This window comes from Gracilinanus agilis, chromosome 5 (genome assembly GCF_016433145.1).
Source record: "Gracilinanus agilis isolate LMUSP501 chromosome 5, AgileGrace, whole genome shotgun sequence".
In the NCBI taxonomy this organism is placed as follows: Eukaryota; Metazoa; Chordata; class Mammalia; order Didelphimorphia; family Didelphidae; genus Gracilinanus; species Gracilinanus agilis.
The window spans coordinates 99200241-99221001 of NC_058134.1; the positions used below are offsets into that span (position 1 = coordinate 99200241).

The following is a 20761-nucleotide window of genomic DNA, read 5'->3' on the forward strand; positions in this document are numbered from 1 at the left end:
CGGAGCCCTCCGCACCGCAGCCTCCCCGGGGCCTGGGAGTGAGACCGAGGGCCATGGCCGAGGCGGCGCCTGCTCCGGTGAGAGATGCCTCTGCGCGGGCCCAGCTGAGGAGCGGGGCGGGGGGAGGGGGTGTGTGGGGAGGGCGCAGCGATCGGGGGCAGGGGCGCGGGCTGGATCTCGTCCCCACCACCCCCAGGGGACTCGAGCTGGGAATGTCGCGGCCTCTCGGGGCTGCGGACATTCCACCCCGCCCCCCCACCCCCCAGTCGCCAGCAGGAGCCGGGACACAGCGGCTTGTCACGCCGGGCCGGGGCCCCTGGGGAGCGGGCTCGTTCTGACTCCTGGGGCGGGTGGCTCCGGCTCGACGACTCTGCCGTCGCTCCGGCTTGTCCCCATTTTTCAGACTGGTTATCGAGGCACACACACACTTTCGTCTAGGGACTGTGAGGGAACAACCTGCTCCAAGGTCATGCAGCCAATCATCCGTGGCTCTCTGCCTACTTCTGGAGAAATCCCTGCCTCCTAGGGCTTGGGGAGGGCAGAGGGAGTCTCCTGCACTGCGGGTTCCCGTGGGGACAGGCGTCAGCCAGACTAAGAGAAAGCGGGAAGCCCCCCCCCCCATTCAGGGAAGGCCGGGACCTTCCCCTCCCCATCCCCGATCCAGGCTCATAGAGGCCAGGGGCAGCAGCACCGGCACGGCGCCCCCTATCCCCCCATCTGCTCCCATGCCAGACTTCGGGGTCTCTGACTGAGGAGACAAGAGGGCAGGCTCCAGAGTTGATGTCCATCCTGCATGCCCTTCCTCTGGGCAAGTATCCGGGAGACAATAACTTCCTGGTGACAGAGAAATAACCTACAACTTCCTTAGATCCTCCTCCCAGCATCTGACCTCAAGAGAATGATCCCTTGTTTAAGTTCATCCCCTTCCCCCGACACATACATAGAGGATCAAAACAAAACAAAACAAAAAAACAGACAAAAAGATTTTTCTTCTGTTGATATGACCATAGTTCTGCAGAACTCAAACCGCAGAGATGAGAAAAGTCAATGAAAGAGAAAATTGTAAGATAAGCTTTTAAGCCAGGCTTTAAAAGGTTGAACAGGATCACAGCCTTCCCCCTCCAAATTACAATTTTAGAATTAACATTTGTGAATTTGAGCATTCTAGGAATTTAATAGATTAATGGGTCACTCTCCAGCTTTTTTTTAACCTTTTAAAAATTACTTTTTTTTTTTTTTTTTTTTTTTTTTTTTTTACCTCACAGAACCACAGGATAACAGAGTTGGAAGGGACCTCTGAAGTCATCTAGTCCGGGTCAGATTAGATCACAGGCTACTAGGACTGGTGAGGAAATGATAGCAAGAACAACTTTGTTTTTGTTTTTGTTGTTAAAGAAACTTTCTTCTTTTGCCTCTGGATTCACATAAAGTTATCTAAAACTATAAAAGGAAAGTAAAAAAGATCTGCCTAGAGATGGAGAACAGAAAAAAATTGTATTTTCCTTATACTTCAGACCAGCCCTTAAGGCAGGAAGTTCCTGCTCTTCAGGCTTTATTTACTAGATTGTAACCACATTTTAAAGAGATAGGAGCTGTACTAAACTGATTTTTTTTTTTTCATTCTTTTTTTTATTTTAAACCCTTAACTTCTATGTATTGACTTATAGGTGGAAGAGTGGTAAGGGTAGGCAATGGGGGTCAAGTGACTTGCCCAGGGTCACACAGCTGGGAAGTGTCTGAGGCCAGACTTGAACCTAGGACCTCCCGTCTCTAGGCCTGGCTCTCAATCCACTGAGCTACCCAGCTGCCCCCTTAAACTGATTTTTCAGAGAGATTGATTTGGCCTTTGGATATTTTCCATTTCTCTAGACTGGCTAAAGTGAAAGACTGTGGGCTTATTGAGAATTAATCACATGCTCTTACGTCTTATTTCCTCCTTTGTAAAATGGCCATGGCCTTCACCTGCATAAAAGTGATATGGTATCATTGTAAAAGTTTGTCCCATTAGTCAGGGACTTAGAAGGCCAAGACTCATATGATTTAAGAGTTGAAAGAGATGGGAAAAATGATCTAATCCAACTCTTATTTTCTTAACATGAGAAAACTGAAGTTCAGTGAGACAAAGTGATTTGTTCGATTTTCAGGGTTACTTCCTAGATACCAGTACCAATGCTTTTTCTACTACACCATATTTTTGTCTTCTTTTGTATTAGAATGTAAATTTCTTTGGGCAGGGTCTCTTTTGTAGCCCCCACAGAGCCTACTACTGTGCTAAGGACCTGAGATTTAATGAATACTTAAGAGATTTTTGGAACATTAGAGCCTTGTGTAGAACAGAGGTCTTCTGATTCCTAGTTGTATTCTAAAAGTTTCCCCAAGGATTTGAACCCTAAACTTTCTACAACAGTATGAGCTAAACTACCTCAACTCACTTTTATTTGAAAGAGGGAATAAAGGAGTCCATGAATGAATAGATGTGGATGACTTGGAAAAGATCCTAAGGAACTTTTAATGAATATTTAAAGGAATTGTGATTGTTTACCTTAACTTCAAGATTTCAGTAATCATAAAGTCATTTTTACTGATAGAGCATCACGGATGGTTCTTCTCTGTGTCTAGAAAGAACAAAATAAGAGGAAGTTGACAAAAATTGTGGTAAGAGGGGCAGCTAGTTAACATAATGAATAAGCACCAATCTGGCCTCAGAGACTTAGAGCTGTGTGACTCTGGGCAAGTCATTTACCCTCAAATGCCTAGCCCTTTCTGCTCTTCTACCTTGGATTCAACACTTAATATCAATTCTAACATAGAAGGTAAGGTTTTTTTTTTTAATTGTAGCAAGAGAGATTTTAAAAAGGAAGAAGAGAGATTTAGATCTGGTCTGGTCTAAATAAGATATTGACTATCTAGATAGTTGAAACATTAGTAACCCAATTGATTATGAATTTTCTTTCCTTAAATATACTAGGCTTCTTTCTATTTTAGATAAAGTCATGCTGTTATTCAGAACCATCTGAATATGACTGTAAGTTCACAGAGTATCCTGAAAACTTGACATTTAGCTCATGTTATTCTAGGTCTTTTAACTGTGCTAGAAACAAGTAGCAAAATAGATCTATTTGATTTTTCCATTTCAGTCCTAGACCTTGTGTCCCTAACCTTCACAAGGATACCTATATCACTATGTGTCACAGTGAGAGGCTTAGATCACCCACTAGTTGAAAGAATCCTGTTGGATTTAGTTGGGAATATCTCCTCTTTTCCTGGAACTATGGATATCTTAAAATCATCTTTTGAGCATTTTAGTGACCATCCTGCCTAGAAGCAGGAGGCTGTGCTGAATGGCTGAAAACCTCCATTTAACCCTGTGATTATGTCAGAAGCAGAGTGACAGATAGTAGAAAGTATGGTAGACCTGAGACAAAGGTCTGAACCCAGGCTCTGGAACTGATTAGTCCTATGGTTCTGGACTAGACCGTTAATACTTCTAAGCTTCAGCTGCCTCAGCTCTAAAATGAAGGTAGTAATCTTCAAGGTACCTCCCTAAGTTTTTTCTCAGGAGTGTGAAGATACTGTATAAATCTGAATTCTCTTTACGAATGGCACTAGATAAACATAGCATCTCTAAAATAAAAAATCCATTATGGCAACACATTAATGAAAAACATTTTACTTAGAAACCTAAACATGTTATTTTTGGAAATTTGAAAGAAAAAAGATTTTGTGCCATTTCTAGGATATATTGAAAGGTATTATGATAGAGAGCTGACCTTAGATCCAGAAAGACATGAGTCTTGCCTCTGCTACATACTGGCTCTGTGACCCTGGCCTAACTTTTCAGTGCTGTGAGCAGCTCTCTGAGGCTGTCAGTCCCAGAAAAGGTCCCAACCTGCACTGATGAGGAAGTTCCCCTGGGAGTTCCCTGCACTAAGGAAATCACAATCTAATTCATATCCTAACAAGAAAATTATGGAGGAAAGCCCCATAATTACTTTAATATGTATCTGGGGTGTAGTGGAAAATAGTCCTGTATGGAATACAGGAGATTGAATTTCTAGTCCTGGCCCTAATACTGATTTGCCATGTGTTCTTGGTCTTTAGTTTCCTCATTATTAAAATATAGATTACAATCCTTGCTTTACCTATGTAATAGGATTATTGTAAGGATGCAGTGAGAATATAAGTGTGAAAGCAACCTGAGTTCATATTTGGCCTTAGGGACCTCCTAGCTATGTGACCCTGAACAAGTCACTAGTTGCCTACCTTTTACTACTCTTCTTCCTTAGAACCAATACTTAGTATGGATTCTAAGACAGAAGGTAAAAGTTATTTTTTTTTAAAGTGAAAGTACTTTGAGGAAATATGATGCTCTATACAAATTCAAGATAATATTACTATTATAATTAATAACTAAAGCCTTTATCATTTGTATCAAGCCCAGTGGCAATATAAGCAGTTAATTACAACTTCCTTAAGAGCACATTCATGAAGAAAATAGCTCCAAGATTTTCTTCTGTCTATAGAATTTGTCCTTGTGTGTACCAAACCCGAACCTTTGGAATGTGATTAATAATCTTTGGACCTCAATTAATTGTCATATGGGGAAAAGAAGTCTCAATCTTGTCTTTTCATTTATTTCCTTACAAACAGGTTCAGGAACTAGACATGGAGACTCGTCGACCATCACCTTTGGCATTCTCTAGTGTTCCCCAGCGAGAAACTCTGCCTCACTCACCTGCTGGACCCCTCCGAGAAACTCCATCCCAGTACTCTACTCTTTCCCCTAAAGAAACTTCATCACTGTTCCCTACCATTCCCCAGAAAGAATCCCTACCCCGCATCATTCCTGAGAAAGTGACTCCTGTCCGACTCCAGCCTGTTTCCCAAAGGGAAATTTCACTCCCAACTCTTGGTCCTCCTGAGCAAGAGATCACTTTTCAACATCCTCCTGTTCTCCAACCTGAAACTCAGTGTCCACCCCCAGCTGCTTCTGAACAAGATATCTTATTTAGGTCCCAATCTGTTCATTATCAAGAAATCCCACTCCATTCCCCTGAAATTCCAGAGAAAGAATCCCTGCTCCTTTCCCCTACTGGCCCTGAAACTGAAATGGAGACCCTACTACAAAGCCCAGTTTCCCAAAAGGACACACCCTTTCAGACCTCTGCTGCCTCTCAGAAGGAAACTCCACTGCAGACTGCTGAAATATCTCGCTTGGCAATATGGGCTGCCATCCAAGCAGTGGAGAGAAAAGTGGAGGCTCAAGCCATGAGGTTACTTACCCTGGAGGGGCGGACAGGGACGGCTGAGAAAAAGCTGGCTGACTGTGAAAAGACAGCTGTGGAATTTGCAAACCACCTAGAGAGCAAATGGGTTGTGCTGGGGACCTTGCTCCAGGAGTATGGCTTATTGCAGAGAAGGTTAGAGAATATGGAAAACTTGTTGAAAAATAGGAATTTCTGGATTCTTCGACTCCCCCCTGGTAGCAATGGAGAAGTTCCCAAGGTAAATTTGTTCTTGATGGCAAGATGACAAAAAATGAACTGAACTAAAAATTCCTTTTAGTTGAGTTTGATACAAGGGAAAAGGATGGGTCAAGGGGAGGTCTAAGTAAAAGAAACATTCAGAATATCTATAAGATATACAGGACATATCTATAGGATATATAGGATTCTACTTACCAAAATGTGCATGAGAACTCAATGAATACAACTACAAAATACTCTTTAGAGAAAAAAAAAGAGACCTAAATATTTGGCACAATATTAATTGCTTATGGGTAGGTGGAGCCAATGTGATAAAAATGACAATATTACCACTTTTTCACTGCCATGCTAGCCTACAAAAGGGCTACTGTTATTTTGTAGATATATTAAAAAGAATAATGCACCTGGCAGAACAAAAAGATAAAGGAAATAATGAAAAAAAAAGTGGGAAGCAAAGGGATCTGTCAGTTCCAGATCTTTATCTACAATAAAGCTATAATCATCAAAATGATTTGGTACTGGCAAGGTAAAGGGAAAAGAATTAGGTGATGACCAGGAGCCAGCACTGGGTCACTAAATCATGCCAACTGGTTCATTTCCTTTTAGGGCATGCAAACTAGGTTAACAGATTAAAGAGAAACTAAGATACAATATATTTTAGTTCCCACAAAATACTTGATGAAATCTTACATAATTTTCTTTTTAATAAGATTGTGAAATGGAGTGGGCGGGGATTGGATGATAATAATAATAAGATTCATAGTTGGTTGAACCACTATTCTCAAAATGTGTTGGTTTATTCCCCCATGTTAGCCTGATAGGATAGCCTTGGGGACACTTGTTCAGCATTATTTTTGTTTGTTTTTTAAAAAATTAATTTACTTTTTAAAAAATTAAAAACCCTTACCTTCTCTCTTAGAATCAATACTAAATATCTATTTCAAGGCAGAACAGTAAGGGCTAGGCAATCGGAGTTAAGTGATTTGCCCAAGGTCACAAAGCTAGGAAGTATCTGAGGCCATATTTAAATCCAGGACCTGCTGGCTCTAAAGCTCGCTTTCAATCCATTAAGGTTCACTGATGGGCATGTGCTCGTTTTCTTCTGCACATGCTAGAGCTCATCTGCAGGCCTGGACTCTGTTTTGAAATTCTAGTTATAAAAGGGACACTGATTAACTAGGAGATGGCCAAAGCAGAGTAAGTAGGATAATGATTTGTTGAGAAACTATATGTAATATATAATATGTAACAATATATAAAATAATATATATTAAGCCATATAGGAATATTTAGTATGGAGAAGGGAGGCTTCTCCTTGGCTTCAAACATGGCTTAATGGCTAGACTTGCTCTGTGTTGTTTTAAAAAGCAGAGATAATAAGAACAATGGGTTAAAGTTCTATTAATTTATAAATGTGAGCTGAAGTGAAGAAGGCAAATTTTGGCTCAGTTTTCTAAACATTAGAGCCCTAACTGAATGTTGCTAAGTTCTCCAAGAGCAGAGGCAACAGATCATCCTCAGAGATCCTATAGAAATGTTTAACACTTTTAAGTGGCAAAACAGTTGATGATCTGTTTTGGTAGAGGGAGTTTGCTCACCAAGAATTCCAGAGTTCCTTTTACCAGTGAAATCATACATCCAAATCAAAAAAGGTGAATCTGTGGTAAAGCCTTTTCCTTTCTTGTAATAAAGTTGTTTTCTGGATTGTATCTTTCAACTGGTCCCTAACTTTTGGCATGGAAAACAGTATCCTGAATTCTTTCTCTTTCTGATTTAAATGTTTTTCATTCTTACAGTGCTGTGGAGAGTAATGTCAACATGAAGTGAGTGAAATGAAAATCAACTCATTTTCTAATTTTTAGGATTTCTCTTAGAAACAGGATTAGTCATGTTCTAGTTCTTCTGGTTTACCCTTGAAAAGTGAGGTTTTACTAGTGCACTAGCAATATAGATGTGATGTTTAATTATTTTTCTTTATGCCCATTTTCAAATATAATTTCAGAATTAAGTCGATATTGAGATATGCTGCCGTTTTGGCCAGCCCCTACCTTAATTGTATTCTCTATTCCACTCGTAAATTGGGCTTTTCCTTGGCTTACGTTGTGAATCTTGAACAGATCTGGGCTGTATTTTTTATGCTACAATTGTCCAATAGGAATTTCCTTATCAGGTCTATATTTGGACTGTGCTGAAGGTATGTTTTGTGATTTCAGGTACCAGTCACATTTGATGATGTTGCAGTCCATTTCTCAGAACAGGAGTGGGGGAACCTGTCTGAGTGGCAAAAGGAACTTTACAAGAATGTGATGAGGGGCAACTATGAATCTCTTGTCTCAATGGGTAAGAAACACATCTTTAATAATACTAGCTATATAAAATACTTTATATGCATTATCTTACCTAAGCCTTCAGTTTACATCTACTAATGGAAGCTGTTCCTAAGAGTCTGTACTGGATCCTCTTCTCTTCTCCCCCTTCACAATCTCACATAATGATCTCATCAGTTCCTATGGTTCAATCATCTCTATGCAGGTTCTTTTCTTTTCTTTTTTTTTTCTTTTTTCTTTTTAACCCTTGTACTTCAGTATATTGTCTCATAGGTGGAAGATTGGTAAGGGTGGGCAATGGGGGTCAAGTGACCTGCCCAGGGTCACACAGCTGGGAAGTGTCTGAGGCCGGATTTGAACCTAGGACCTCCTGTCTCTAGGCCTGACTCTCACTCCACTGAGCTACCCAGCTGCCCCTATGCAGGTTATTTTCATCCAGCCTTCACCTCTCTCCTGATCACCAGCATCAATCATGCCTCTTGGATTTCTCAAACTCTAAATAGCCAAAAGCAACCCATTATCTTTTCCCCAAATTCTTCCTCTTCCCTGTACCTAGAGAGGATTTTCACTAGCCTCCCTTCCATATCCAATCTGTTCAAAGTTTTGTCCTTTGTATATCCTCCTCCTCCCTTGTATATCTCCTCTTCCCTCCAGGCTCCTCCCTCCCCTGGAGCAGACTTGGACTTACAATAGTTGGCCTTCCAACCCTAAGTCTCTCCCAAACCAATGTTTCTAAAATGCAGCTCTGACCACATCTTCCCCCTGCTCAGTAACTGCAGTGGCTTCAGTATCATATTTTAAAACATCCGTTGGCTTTTAAAACTCTTCACAAGCTGGTCCCCTCCCACTTTTTGGCCTTCCTGCTCTTTCCTCTCTTCAGGGAATGCTGGCCTTCTTGCAGTTCCCTGTCTTTAGAACAGTTTCTGGACTCCATCTTTTTTCCCTTGCTATCCCTTATGTGTGGAATGTTCTTCCTTCAAGACTCAGCTCAGATCCCCCTTCTACAAAAAAGGCTTTTCTTGGTCCCTCCACAGTCTCCCCACTGCTGGGGCCTTCTTTCCGAGGCCACATCCCATTTACTTTGGATCTCATGTTTATGTGTTTGTTTGCATGCTTTTCTTCCCTGTTAGGTTGTGAGCTCCTCTAGGGCAGGGCCTGTTATTTTTGTTTTTCTTTGTATTCCTAGCACATGGTAGGCATCCCTGACATGGAGGAGGGATGGGAGATATGGCAGGTTTAGGCTTCATTCCTGAATTCATGGTCTTGGAGGTTGTATATGAGGAGGCCAGAAGCAAGAGAGGGAGCAGTATAAATAATGAAAATAAAGCAAGAGGGAGGAGAAAACCACTATGGCACAAGATGGGTCAAACAGAAACAGGGCATAGCGTCTTGTAAGCTCTGGGGCTATGTGATGGTGTTACTAGTCTTTGTATGGGGTATGGAGAAGTCTAGTTCTGCCTTTGCCACCAGCATGCCAAATGACCTTGGGCATGACCCTTCACTTCTCTGGATCTGAGGCTGGTTTTTAGTTTTGGTACAGAATTGTGATTTTATTAGTATGGAACCTTCTAGGGTAGAAATTCCAACCATGAATCAGCTCTTCAGATATAACTGGATATACTACAAATGGATGTTAACTAACTTCAACTGGGTCCCCATGGAAGTAAACCAGTCTTTTTATTCCTGCCTAATTGATTCCTCATCTTCCTCTCCACAGAAGCTATTACAAAATTACTATCCTCCCTATGGGTTGAAACCCTCATCTTAGACCCATGAGAGGCTGCTGAACTTCCAGCCTGGGTGAGTTAGGGAAATCTGGCCTCAAAACAAACAAATAAATACATAAGTAGTAAATGAATTAATAAAGTAAGAGGGAAGTCTTGTAAGAAATAAAATGGATATAAAGAGATAGATTTAAAAATATTAGGGTTTTAAAAGCTATATTAGGGGGCAGCTGGGTAGCTCAGTGGAGTGAGAGTCAGGCCTAGAGACAGGAGGTCCTAGGTTCAAACCCGGCCTCAGCCACTTCCCAGCTGTGTGACCCTGGGCAAGTCACTTGATCCCCATTGCCCACCCTTACCAATCTTCCACCTATGAGACAATACACCGAAGTACAAGGGTTAAAAAAAAAAAAACTATATTGGTAGCCTTTAGAAAATTGAAGCCATGTACCATGTTTAAGAGTCAGTTTAAAAGATGCACTCTGTTACCTCCTTTCCCCATCCTAGCTCTGCTCCAAATCACCAAAAAAAAAGAGAGAGAGGGAGGAGTTACAGTCAATTATAAAACAATAACGTGACCACATAAACGTGGAGGTGCAGGATAGATTAAAGGAGATTTTGGGGAAAACTAAGGACTTATGGGAAATGAAGTCCAAGGTTCAAAATCTCCATTTATACAGTCACCAGTTAAGAAGGTGGAAAAAGGGAGACTTGTGAGAGGCTCCTCAGCAGCAAGAATTACAGATATATGCCACCATGCCCAACTTCCTCTTAACTTTACTGAGTAAATTAAGACCATTTTCTTTGAACTCCTTCTTTTCCCTTTTTCTTCATCTCAGAGCCCATTAACATTATTCCCCTCAACTCCTCCACCCTCCTCTCTCTCTCTCTCTCTCTGATAAAATGGCCCATCTTTTCTGCCAAAGTCACCCCACCTACATTTTGCCAGCCATTCCATCCCCTTCTCTTTTTCTCCAGCAGACTGAAACCTTAATCATTGCTACTCTTTCTAATCTTTAGCCTCTTCTGAGCTACAGGTTCTTTCCCTATGGGTTTTAAATATGCCCAAATCTCTTCTATCCTTAAAAAAAAAATTCATTAGATTCTACTAATGCGATTTATTGTCCTATACTTCTCAGCCAAACTTCTCTTGTTGCTTCCACTTCTCAGCCATTTTCAATATGGTGGTTGTTTTTAATATTGGCTCCAAGGCAGAAGAGCAGAAAGGGCTAGGCAAATGGAGCTAAGTGATTTACCTAGGGTCACAAGCCTAGGAAGTACCTGAGGTCACATTTGAACCCAGGACCTTCCATCTCTAGACCTGGCTTTCTATCCAATGAGTTATCTACCTGCCCCTGCAATATAGTTTTCAACTTCAATCATTCAATTAACAGCGATCTCTCCAAAGTTACCAACATTCTCCTAGTTGGCAAATCTGATATTCTTTTCTTTTTTATATTGGAAATGATATTTTATTCATTAATGGTATAAAAAACTTTTATTTGTCATTAAGGCATCACCGTTATTAATAGTTTTAGTGAAAACAACTGAATAATGCTCCATTAATTTTTAAAATCGTGGTTTAACACTTTCTGATACAATGATTCAAAGTTCTGATTCAAACTCAACTTATTCCAATACTTGGCTTTAATGGCTGTCAAAGTAGAAAAAGCTACCCCTAAAATACTTATACCCCGGTGAAAGATCCTTGGCTGCTCTTACTAAATAATGATAATCCAATGATCTTTTCTTATTTATCTTTCTCGACTCCTCTATTGCATTTGGCATTGTGGAACACCCTTCCTTTCTGGATGCTCTCTCTTCTTTGGGTTTTCAAACCTATGCTTTCTCCTTTCCTTCTACTAATCTGACTAATCCATCTTAGTCTTTTTTTTACCATTCATGTAATGCCCCCTAACTCTTGAGTGTTCCCCTGTATTCTATCCTGGTCCCTCTTTTTTCTCTATATTCTCTGAGTGTCTTCATCAGCTCCCAGGGGTTTATGATTTCCAGATATTATAATTCACAGATCTGTATATCAAGCCTAATAATTTTCCTGCGCTTCAGCTTCAACCTTGTTGGACCTTTCAAATTGGATGTCTGGGGGACATCTCTTTTTTAAGAAATTAAAAAAAATTTTTTTCAATTAATAAAAATCTTTCTTCTCTTCCTTCTCCCCCTTCTCCCTCTTATACCATTAAGAACGAAAAAACAAAGAGCCCCTTGCAAAAATGTATAATCAAGCAAAATAAATGGCCAAATTGGCCATATCCAAAAGAAAAATATCTATGTTTATATATGTTTGCATATCTGTGTGTCCATCCATAGATAAATAGTTAAAAATATATACTTGTCTCCTTTTGCACTCTTAAGTCCTTCTCCTTGCCATCAGGAGGTGGGTAGCATGTTTTATCTGGAACTATGGTTGCTTAATACACTGATCAGAATATGTTAGTCTTTCAAAGTTTCTTGTCTTTACTGTTGTCACATAAACCATTCTTAATTCTTTTAATTTCATTCATCAGTTCTCATAAATCTTCCGGGTTTCTCTGAAATCATCCCTTTCATCATTTCTACACCATAATTTCTTCAGCCATTCCTCAATTGATAGGTATCCCTTCAGAGTTCCACTCTTTGCCACCTCAAAAACAGCTATAAATATTTTGTACATCTTTAGAGTTTGTTTTTGCTAGGTACTAACCTCTCCTTTAATCTATATTTCCTTTAACTCCCTTCATTCTCCCTTCTCCCCTTTTCCTACTTCCCTGTTGAGCTAAATATATTTCTGTACCCAACTGTAAAATCATCACAAGACATAACATAACCACTCCCAGGCCTTCCCTCTAATTAAATTTCTTCTGTGACTCTTGAAGTTGATTGGGTTGGGGGGCGGGGAGGGGCATATACATCATTCTTTATATTAAAATGTAAATCGTTTATCCTTGTTTAGTCCCCTATTTGTTTATGTTTAATATTTCATCTTTCTCTTAACTTCTGTGTTTGAACTCCAGAGTTTCTATTTAGCTCTGATCTTTCCATCAGGAATGCTTAAAAGTTTTCTATTTCATTAAAGGTCTATTTCTACCCTCCCTTGTCTCCATCAGAGAATTATATTCAGTTTTGCTAGGTAAGTTATTCTTGACAGTAAGCCTATAGATCCCTTGTCTTCTGGAATATCCAAGCCCTTTGTTCCTGCATAGTAGAGGCCACAAATTGTGTGTTGCCTTGACTGTGGCTCCTTGGTACATGAATCCTTTCTTTCTGGCTGCCTGAAGTATTTTTTTTTCTTTGATCTAGAAGCTCTGAATTTTGGGCAATAATGTTTCTAAAACTTTTCATTATGGATTTTTTTTCAGGAGACAACTGGTAGACTGTTTCTATTTCTAATTTTCTTTCTGGTTTTAAGAGATTTGAGCAGTTTTCTTTTAATTTTTTTTAAAGTAAGCCATATAGACACTTTTTTTGGTAACGGCTTTTGTGTAGTTAAATTATTATTATTATTATTATGGGTTTTTTTAAATCTTTTTTTATTTTCAATCCATACTTTCTGTCTTAGATTCCAAGATTATTGATTCCAAGCAGAAGAGTGGTAAGGGCTAGGCAATGGGAGTTAAGTGACTTGCCCTGGGTCACACAGCTAGGAAGTATCTGAGGCCAGATTTGAACCTGGACCTCTTTTCTCTAGGCCTGGTTTGCAATCCAAGTCACCTATCTGTCTTAGTCAAATGATTACTAACTTTTTCCCCTTAATCAGTTTTCTAGGTCAGTTGCTTTTAATTTTAAATAATAATTTTCTTCAATTTTTTCAGTCTTTTGACTTTGTTTTAATATTTTTTGTTGTCTCATGACTGGCTTCAAATTGATCTATTCCAAAATTTCAGTGCCTGTTGTTTGGGCAGGGTTATACCTGTTGTTCTAAGTTTTAACTTCCCTTTATAATTCTTTCTTACATTGGTTTAATTTCTTTTCTATTTTTTCCCCTTCTAGTATTATTTCACTGATAAAATAATTAAACTCTTTCTTCATTTTTTTCCAGTAATTTTAGTTAAATTTGTGCCCAAGCTGTGTTTTACTTTGAGGCTTTGCTTGTAAATATTCTGGAGTAATTCTCTTCTTCTGGGGTCTTCATCATTTTGAGTATCCCTGTCACCATAATAGCTTTTTATGGTAGGCTTCTTTTTTTATTTTGTTTGTCAACTTCCTGACTTTAAGCTTGATGTTAGGGCCAGCCTCTGGCTGATCCTGCTTTGCTTTCTTGGTGTAGGCTCTCAGGGACGGCTCAAGCTAGGGATCTGCAAGCTGTCAGTGTTCCCAAAGTGATCTGATCTTAATAAGGATCTAATAACTGCCTCTCAACCCTGGTCTATGCCCTGCAAGTTCCTGACCTTGATATGATCTGAGCAAGAGATTTTTTGTTCTGCTGGATTTAGTCACTCTCAGCCTGTCCTCATTATTCTAACTGGGTTAGAAGCTGGGCCTGAGGCCTTGTTCCATTCCTGGGGTCATTTATATACCTGCTGCTTGCTTCTGAACTTGTTCCTTGTTTGCTGCAAAGATCAGGGAGTTCAGTTCACCCTTGATCTATGATGCAGAGCTGAGTAGTGAACGACAGAGCTGTCAGTTAGCACCTGTTCCCATTCCCTGTGTGGGTTAATCCCTGATCTCGATCTGGGACCTTTTCTTGCCTGAGTGCTCAGCAATATCTTGTACTGGAATGCTCCCCAACTGTGATGTGCCCTTGACCAATCTCAGTGTCCACTGGTGTTTCACTCTCTCTTTGCCCCCTATGCCAACCTAGCCTGGAAAAATGACTCACTGTGATTTTTTTCTTGAATTTCTCCAGCAGGATTGAGCCTAATCCAGTGATGGGCAAACTTTTTAAAGAGGGGGCCAAAGGAAAGGAAATGCTCATCTGTCAGTTTGTTTCAAAGGCAACTCTTTTGAAGTTTCATTGTATTGTATCCTACTCATTGTATTCGTCAGATTAGGAATAATGTTGCAAGGCCAGATAGAATATTTCAGGGGGCCACATCTGGCCCTCAGGCCGTAGTTTGCCAATCACTGTCCATTTTCTATATCTGTTTGGAGGTGATTTGGAGGTGTTTGGAGGGGTGGGCACTTTTCTTACTACTACTCTGCCATCTTGGCTTTGCTCCCTCCCTTTTTTAAAAAAACTCCCAACTTAATATGCCCAGAACTCATTATCTTCCCTACCTCTTCCCCACCTAAAATGCACTTCTCTTCTGAACGTCTCCATTTCTGTCAAAGATGCCATCTCTCTTCCATTCTCCCAGACGGGCATTATCCAGTACTCATCCCTCCTCCTACATGTCCAGTGATATCTCTCACATCCACAAGCTGCTCCTCTCACTTGGTTGCCACATTCATGCAAACTTTCCTTTACCCTTGCCTGGACAGTTGCAGGGGCTTCTTCAGACCATCCTCCACACAGATGCCAAAGGGATTTTCCTTGAGGGCAGGTCTGTTAAGTGCTCAATACATCTCAAAGCCTCTTATTGCTTCTAAGATAAAGCACATATAATCTTTAGTTTGACTTTACAAGCCTCTCACAAGACAGCCCCAAATGATCTTTCTAATGTCATTATCTATGACTCCCTTTCCTAACTCTGTAGTTCAGCAAAAGTGGCTTTTTCTCTATTCCTCACTTAGGCTATAACATAGCCCATCTCCATGCCTTTGCACTGGCTGTCCCCTGTGCCTGGACTGTTCTTCCTAACACTGCTCTTTAAGTACCACCTTCTCCAGGAAACCTTTCTGTCCTCCCCCTCTTCTTGTATTTATTATACTTACATCTGTATGTGTTCTCTACTCCAATACCGTTTTAAAGTTTGTTTCTTTGTATCCTGAGCGCCTAGCACTATGAGTGCGTTATCATGATAACAACTGGCATTCACATAGCACTTTAAGGTTTGCAAAGCATTTTCTAAATTTTACCTTCACAACAACCCTGGGAAGTAAATGCTAATATTATCCCCATTTTACAGATGTTAAATGATTTGCCCAAGATTACACAGCTATTAAGCATCTGAGGCAGGATTTGAACTTAAATCTTCCTGACTTCAGGCCCAGTGCTCTAATCTACTATCACCTAGCCGCCAACATACTGATTGATTGATTATTCAAGATCATATTTGTAAGCAAAAGAGGTAAAATTTGAATCCAGAGCCTACTAATGTTTGGAACAGGCTGTAAGTGCTATAGAAAGTCACTTTACCTTATCAGATTTGGCTGATATGTGGATTCATTTTGCCAAACTAGTTTTTTTTTTTTTGTTTGTTTGTTTCAAGGGATGGATTGCTGAATAGGATTGGGGGGGGGGGGGGGTTGGAAATGAAGGTGATACTGTTTTTCTAACCAAAATTTTTTAAAAAGAAGAAAAAAAATCACTTTCTTATTCTAAATCAGCATGGTCCTTGGTACAGTTTCAAGTTTTATCCTGTTATAAACCTAGAGAACAAGTTATATTGTTCCTCAGAGCTATGTTACTATAATTTCCCTTTTTTGATTCTTCTCCTTGGACTTTTCCAAGGACTCTCCTATAGTCCTTGAATAACTCTTTCTGTACTCATATTGTTTTGTTTTGAAACCCCTTACCTTCTGTCTTAGAATCAATACTGTGTACTGATTTCAAGGCAGAAGAGTGGTAAGGGCTAGGCAATGGGGGTTAAGTGACTTGTCCAGGGGCTGTCTCTCCCCCCCCCCCAACACTGGTTTTATCTTTATTTTACTTTGTTCACTAACAGTCCCATGGTGCAAGGTTATCATACACAGTTACTTAATATATGCATTGCACACCTAAGGCTATATAGCAAATGAATCAGAATTAGTACAAATACATGAACTATATTTACATTTTGTATGCTGAGGCTCCAAACATCAGCTATATTTACACAATAAAACAGGAAATGAAATCTGAAATTAATAATGTACATCATTGCTAATGTGCTTGATTTCTTCATGGGGGAAGAGATCCACTTGCAAAGTATTGGTTCAAGAAAGGCCATTTATGCATTAGCTAGGAAGTGTCTAAGGCCAGATTTGAATCCAGGATGTCCTATCTCTGGCCCTCTATCCACTGAGCCTCTTAGCTGCCCCTGTACCCATATTGTTGGAGGAAATCCTAAGGGTTCTTGGGACCTCAAGGGAATAGGAGATAACAAAATTGCATGATGTCACAGTCATATGAAGGGAACAACATATGGTACTTTTTAAAGGAACATGTCTGAGATTCATATATAAGATCATTTTTATTCCAAAAGCAAGAAGAGTGTTAAGCTTCGACCCTCCTAAATGTTCAAAGCAGGCCTGATGCATGTGCCAAAAGGAATAAGGAAAATCTTATGTTGGGATAAAGGCCATCTTTTCTAGGGAAGGGGAGATTGTTGGTACTGATTCCCAAGGGCTGAGGGAAGCAAGTTAGTTGGTCGAAGGTCAGAGTTCAAAGCCAAGGAAATATGCCAGGATTGGGAAGCCTAAGTGAAAAGAGATAGGAAGTTGAAACTTTAGACTCAAAATTCTAACCCAAAACATAGATCTTTTTACTTTAGAAGCATACAATGCTCTTATTTCCTTATCTCCACTTCTTGGCCTCTTTGGCTTTCATCACTTCTCAGCTAAAGCCCTGCCTTTTTCAAGAGGAAGCCTTTCCCAGTGCTCCTAATCTGAAGGCCTTCCCTCTAAACTAACCTGTCAATCCTGTCTATAGCTTGTGTGTACACAGTTATTCATGTGCTGCCTCTCCTGTTAGACTGAGCACTCCCTGAGGGCAAAATAAGCTCTTACCTTATTTTGTGCATGCAATGCTTAGCATGGTGTCTGGCACATAGTAGGCATTTAATAAATGTTAGTTGAGGGGACAGCTAGGTGGTTCAGTGGATTGAAAGCCAGGCCTAGAGATGGGAGGTCCTGGGTTCAAATCTGGCCCCAGACACTTCCTGGCTGTGTGATCCTGGGCAAGTCACTTAACTTCCATTGCCTAGTTCTTACCACTCTTCTGCCTTAGAACCAGTATACAGTATTGACTCTTAAGACAGAAGGTAAGGGTTTAAAAAAAATAAAATGAATGTTAGGTGATTGAATACGCGTGTCACCGCAGCTAGCACTGAATCTCTTCTTGGTCCCTGGGCCTCCCCCTTTTGATTCTCACTGCCACTTGTTAATTCAGAATTCCAAAGGACCTCAGAGGTCACCTAGTTCAACACAATCTAAGGCTTAGCAGATGGGCTAAACCAGGTTGAGGTTAGTTAAAAGGCCTCAAAGCTATTGGTGAGGGAGGGGAAGTCTCTACCCCAAGTATGTTAAGACTTTCTCCAACCAAACAGGCCAATGAGAACAATTTGTTCCAAAGACCATAGTTGGCTGTGGAAAGCTTAGAGCTTGATTAGATATTGAAGATGCCAACATCATTTACTGCATCCAAGGCCATTGGCCAACTGTCCTAACTTGTGTCTTGCTCCTGGACTTAATAACTCTGGAAGATACATTGAGGCTGACAACTTTGTGCAATTCTTCCTCACTCAAATCCAGTTCTCACATAAACCTCTTGGCAACCCATGTTGTCACTAGTCCTCTTAGAAAATGGATGAACAACAAAAAGAATCTTCTCTAGAGTAGTATGTCAAACTCAAATGGAACCAACATTATTTATGTTCTCTGGTATTTTGATTTATTTTTTGTAATTTACCAATTACATTTTATTCTGGTTCAGGGACACTAGGAAATATCAGGGCCTGTGGCTGCCAGGGAGCTATCTGTTTGACACATCTGCTCTACAGGGATCCCTGACAAGTGGTTATCCAGTCTTTGCTTGAAGACAAACTTTAAGGACAAGGAATCCATTACTTCCTAATATAGTTCAGTCTGCTTTTGATTAGCTCAAATATTTTTCCTTAAATCAACCCTAAATCTGCTACAGTCAATCAAGGAATCAAAAAGCATTATGCCTAGTTGTTTTTTTTTTAAACCCTTAACTTCTGTGTATTGGCTCATTGGTGGAAGAGTGGTAAGGGTGGACTGGGGGGGAGGGGGTCCAGTGACTTGCCCAGGGTCACACAGCTGGGAAGTGCCTGAGGCCAGATTTGAACCTAGGACCTCCCATCTCTAGGCCTGACTCTCAATCCACTGAGCTACCCAGCTGCCCCCTACCCACCAATGTCAAAAAGAAAAATTTTAATTCCTCTGCTATACAACAACCCTTTAAAAATTTGTTTTTACAGTGTTGATGTTATTGTATAAATTGTTCTCCTGGTTTTATTCATTTTATTCTCATCAGTTTATCTTGAAATTTTATCATTTTTTACATAATGTCTTACATAAATTGTTCTTCTGGTTTTATTTACTCCATTCTACATCATGTAATATAAAGCTTTCCGTGACTTTTTGTAATCATTTTCTCAGTTTTTCTGTGGACGTGAGGTTGAATCTCAGAATCTCTTCAATTGTGATCTCTTTAATTAGGAAGATTTTTTTCACATATAGCTATAGATAGCCTTTCTCTGAGAATCATCTCTTCATATTCTTAGACCACTTATCCATTAGGCCATGGTGTTTTTGCTTATAAATTTGAATTAATTCCTTATTTTTGGGACGTTTATTAGAGAAACTTATACAAATATTTTCCCCAGTTAATTGTTTCCCTTTTAATCTTACTTTTATTAGATTTGGTTGTACAAAAACTTTTAAATTTTGTGTAATCAAAATTATCTATTTTATCTTCATGATACTATGTTTCTTGTTTGGTCATGAGCTTTTCTACTTTAATAGATCTTATAGGTAATAAAAACCCAATAAGAAGCAATAGAAAGTGAAATTCCATTTAAAATTACTATAGGATATATAAAATACTTGGGAATCTAGCTTTTAAGATATACATAAGAACTACATACATACAAAAACAAACACAACTATAAACAACTCTTTACCTAAAAAAATGGAAAAATAGTAATCTGCTCATGAGGAGCAGGAACCAATATAATAAAAATGACAATATTATCTAAATTGCTTCTTCAAGGCCATACCAATCAAACTACCAAAGGATCAGCTTATAGAATTATTTTAAAAAACAAAATTTGAGGAAAATATTGTCAGTGATTTCAAGAAAAAAAATGGAAACAACAGGGACCTAGCAGCCCCAGATCTCAAATTATACTATAAGGCAGTAATTATTCAAAACAATTTGATCATTAGCTAAGAAATAGATCAACCCATAGAACAGATTACATATACAACATACAGAAGAAAATATGCCTAAACACTACTATATGATGAGCATACACATTTTCAAAGGCTAATTCCTAGTATAACACATAAGCACATTCAGCATCTTAATAGAACCTGGTTTAACACTGTCCCATGATCTTTCTTGTTTCTTTTTTTTCCTGGTCAGACTATGCAATTTCCAAACCGGACCTTATGTCACAGATGGAAAGAGGAGAGAGGCCTACCATGCAGGAACAGGAAGATTCTGAGGAAGGTGAAACTCCAACTGACCCTAGTGCTGGTAAGTGGCTGGTAGGATTAATACAGAGTATTTTTCCCTAGAACTCTAAGTAACTTTCCTTTATTGGATATTATCTCTTCTGAGATAAATTAGAAAGAGGATATATGTTAGAGAACCTAATGCAACAAATTGTAAATAAAAAATATCTGAAGGTGAATATGAGACCTGTTTGAGGATTTCTATCCCTTTTCATGTTTACCAAATATCAAAATAACTCAACAAATTTTATTAGTGTTTTAATATTTTTTATACTACAATTCATTTCCCCATGTACTTTCCTCCCTCCTCGCATATGTACATGCACACACATAACCCTCCCTTGAAACAAAGAATAAAGTAAAACCAACCAATTAATAGGAACTGTGATTGTTCTCATCTGCTTCATTTGGCATTCGTAGTCATCACACCTCTGGATTCAGTACTGGGTACTTCCATTTATTCTGAATTCTGTTGTTTTTTAAAATGTTTTTATTTATTTTTTATTTATTATTTATTTACCATATTATGTTATTGTTTGTATTGTTCTCTGGGTTCTTGCTCTATTAGTTCATCCAAATCTCATCTTATTTCTCTGAATCTTTCATATTCATCATTGATATGTAATAATATTAAACTGTATTCATATGTAAATGTGTTTAGCCATTCCCCCAGCAGTGGGCATCTACTCTATTTCCAAATGTGCTTCTATGAATATTAACATATTCACTT

At 39.4% G+C, this 20761-nt stretch overlaps 1 protein-coding gene across 2 annotated transcripts in view; it reads left to right on the forward strand.

Moving 5' to 3' along the window:
• The first annotated feature begins 6 nt into the window (after window positions 1-6).
• Window positions 7-20761, forward strand: part of ZNF777 (zinc finger protein 777) — a 32665-nt gene continuing 11910 nt past the window's right edge. The window contains exons 1-4 of one of the 2 annotated variants that reach the window (XM_044678458.1): window positions 7-77; window positions 4651-5505; window positions 7700-7826; window positions 19940-20053. In XM_044678458.1, coding sequence (XP_044534393.1) covers window positions 54-77; window positions 4651-5505; window positions 7700-7826; window positions 19940-20053 — 1120 coding nt within the window. In that variant the 5' untranslated portion in view covers window positions 7-53. Of the gene's footprint in view, window positions 78-1272; window positions 1346-4650; window positions 5506-7699; window positions 7827-19939; window positions 20054-20761 lie in introns of those variants that run through there. The other variant, XM_044678459.1, reaches the window with a different exon arrangement.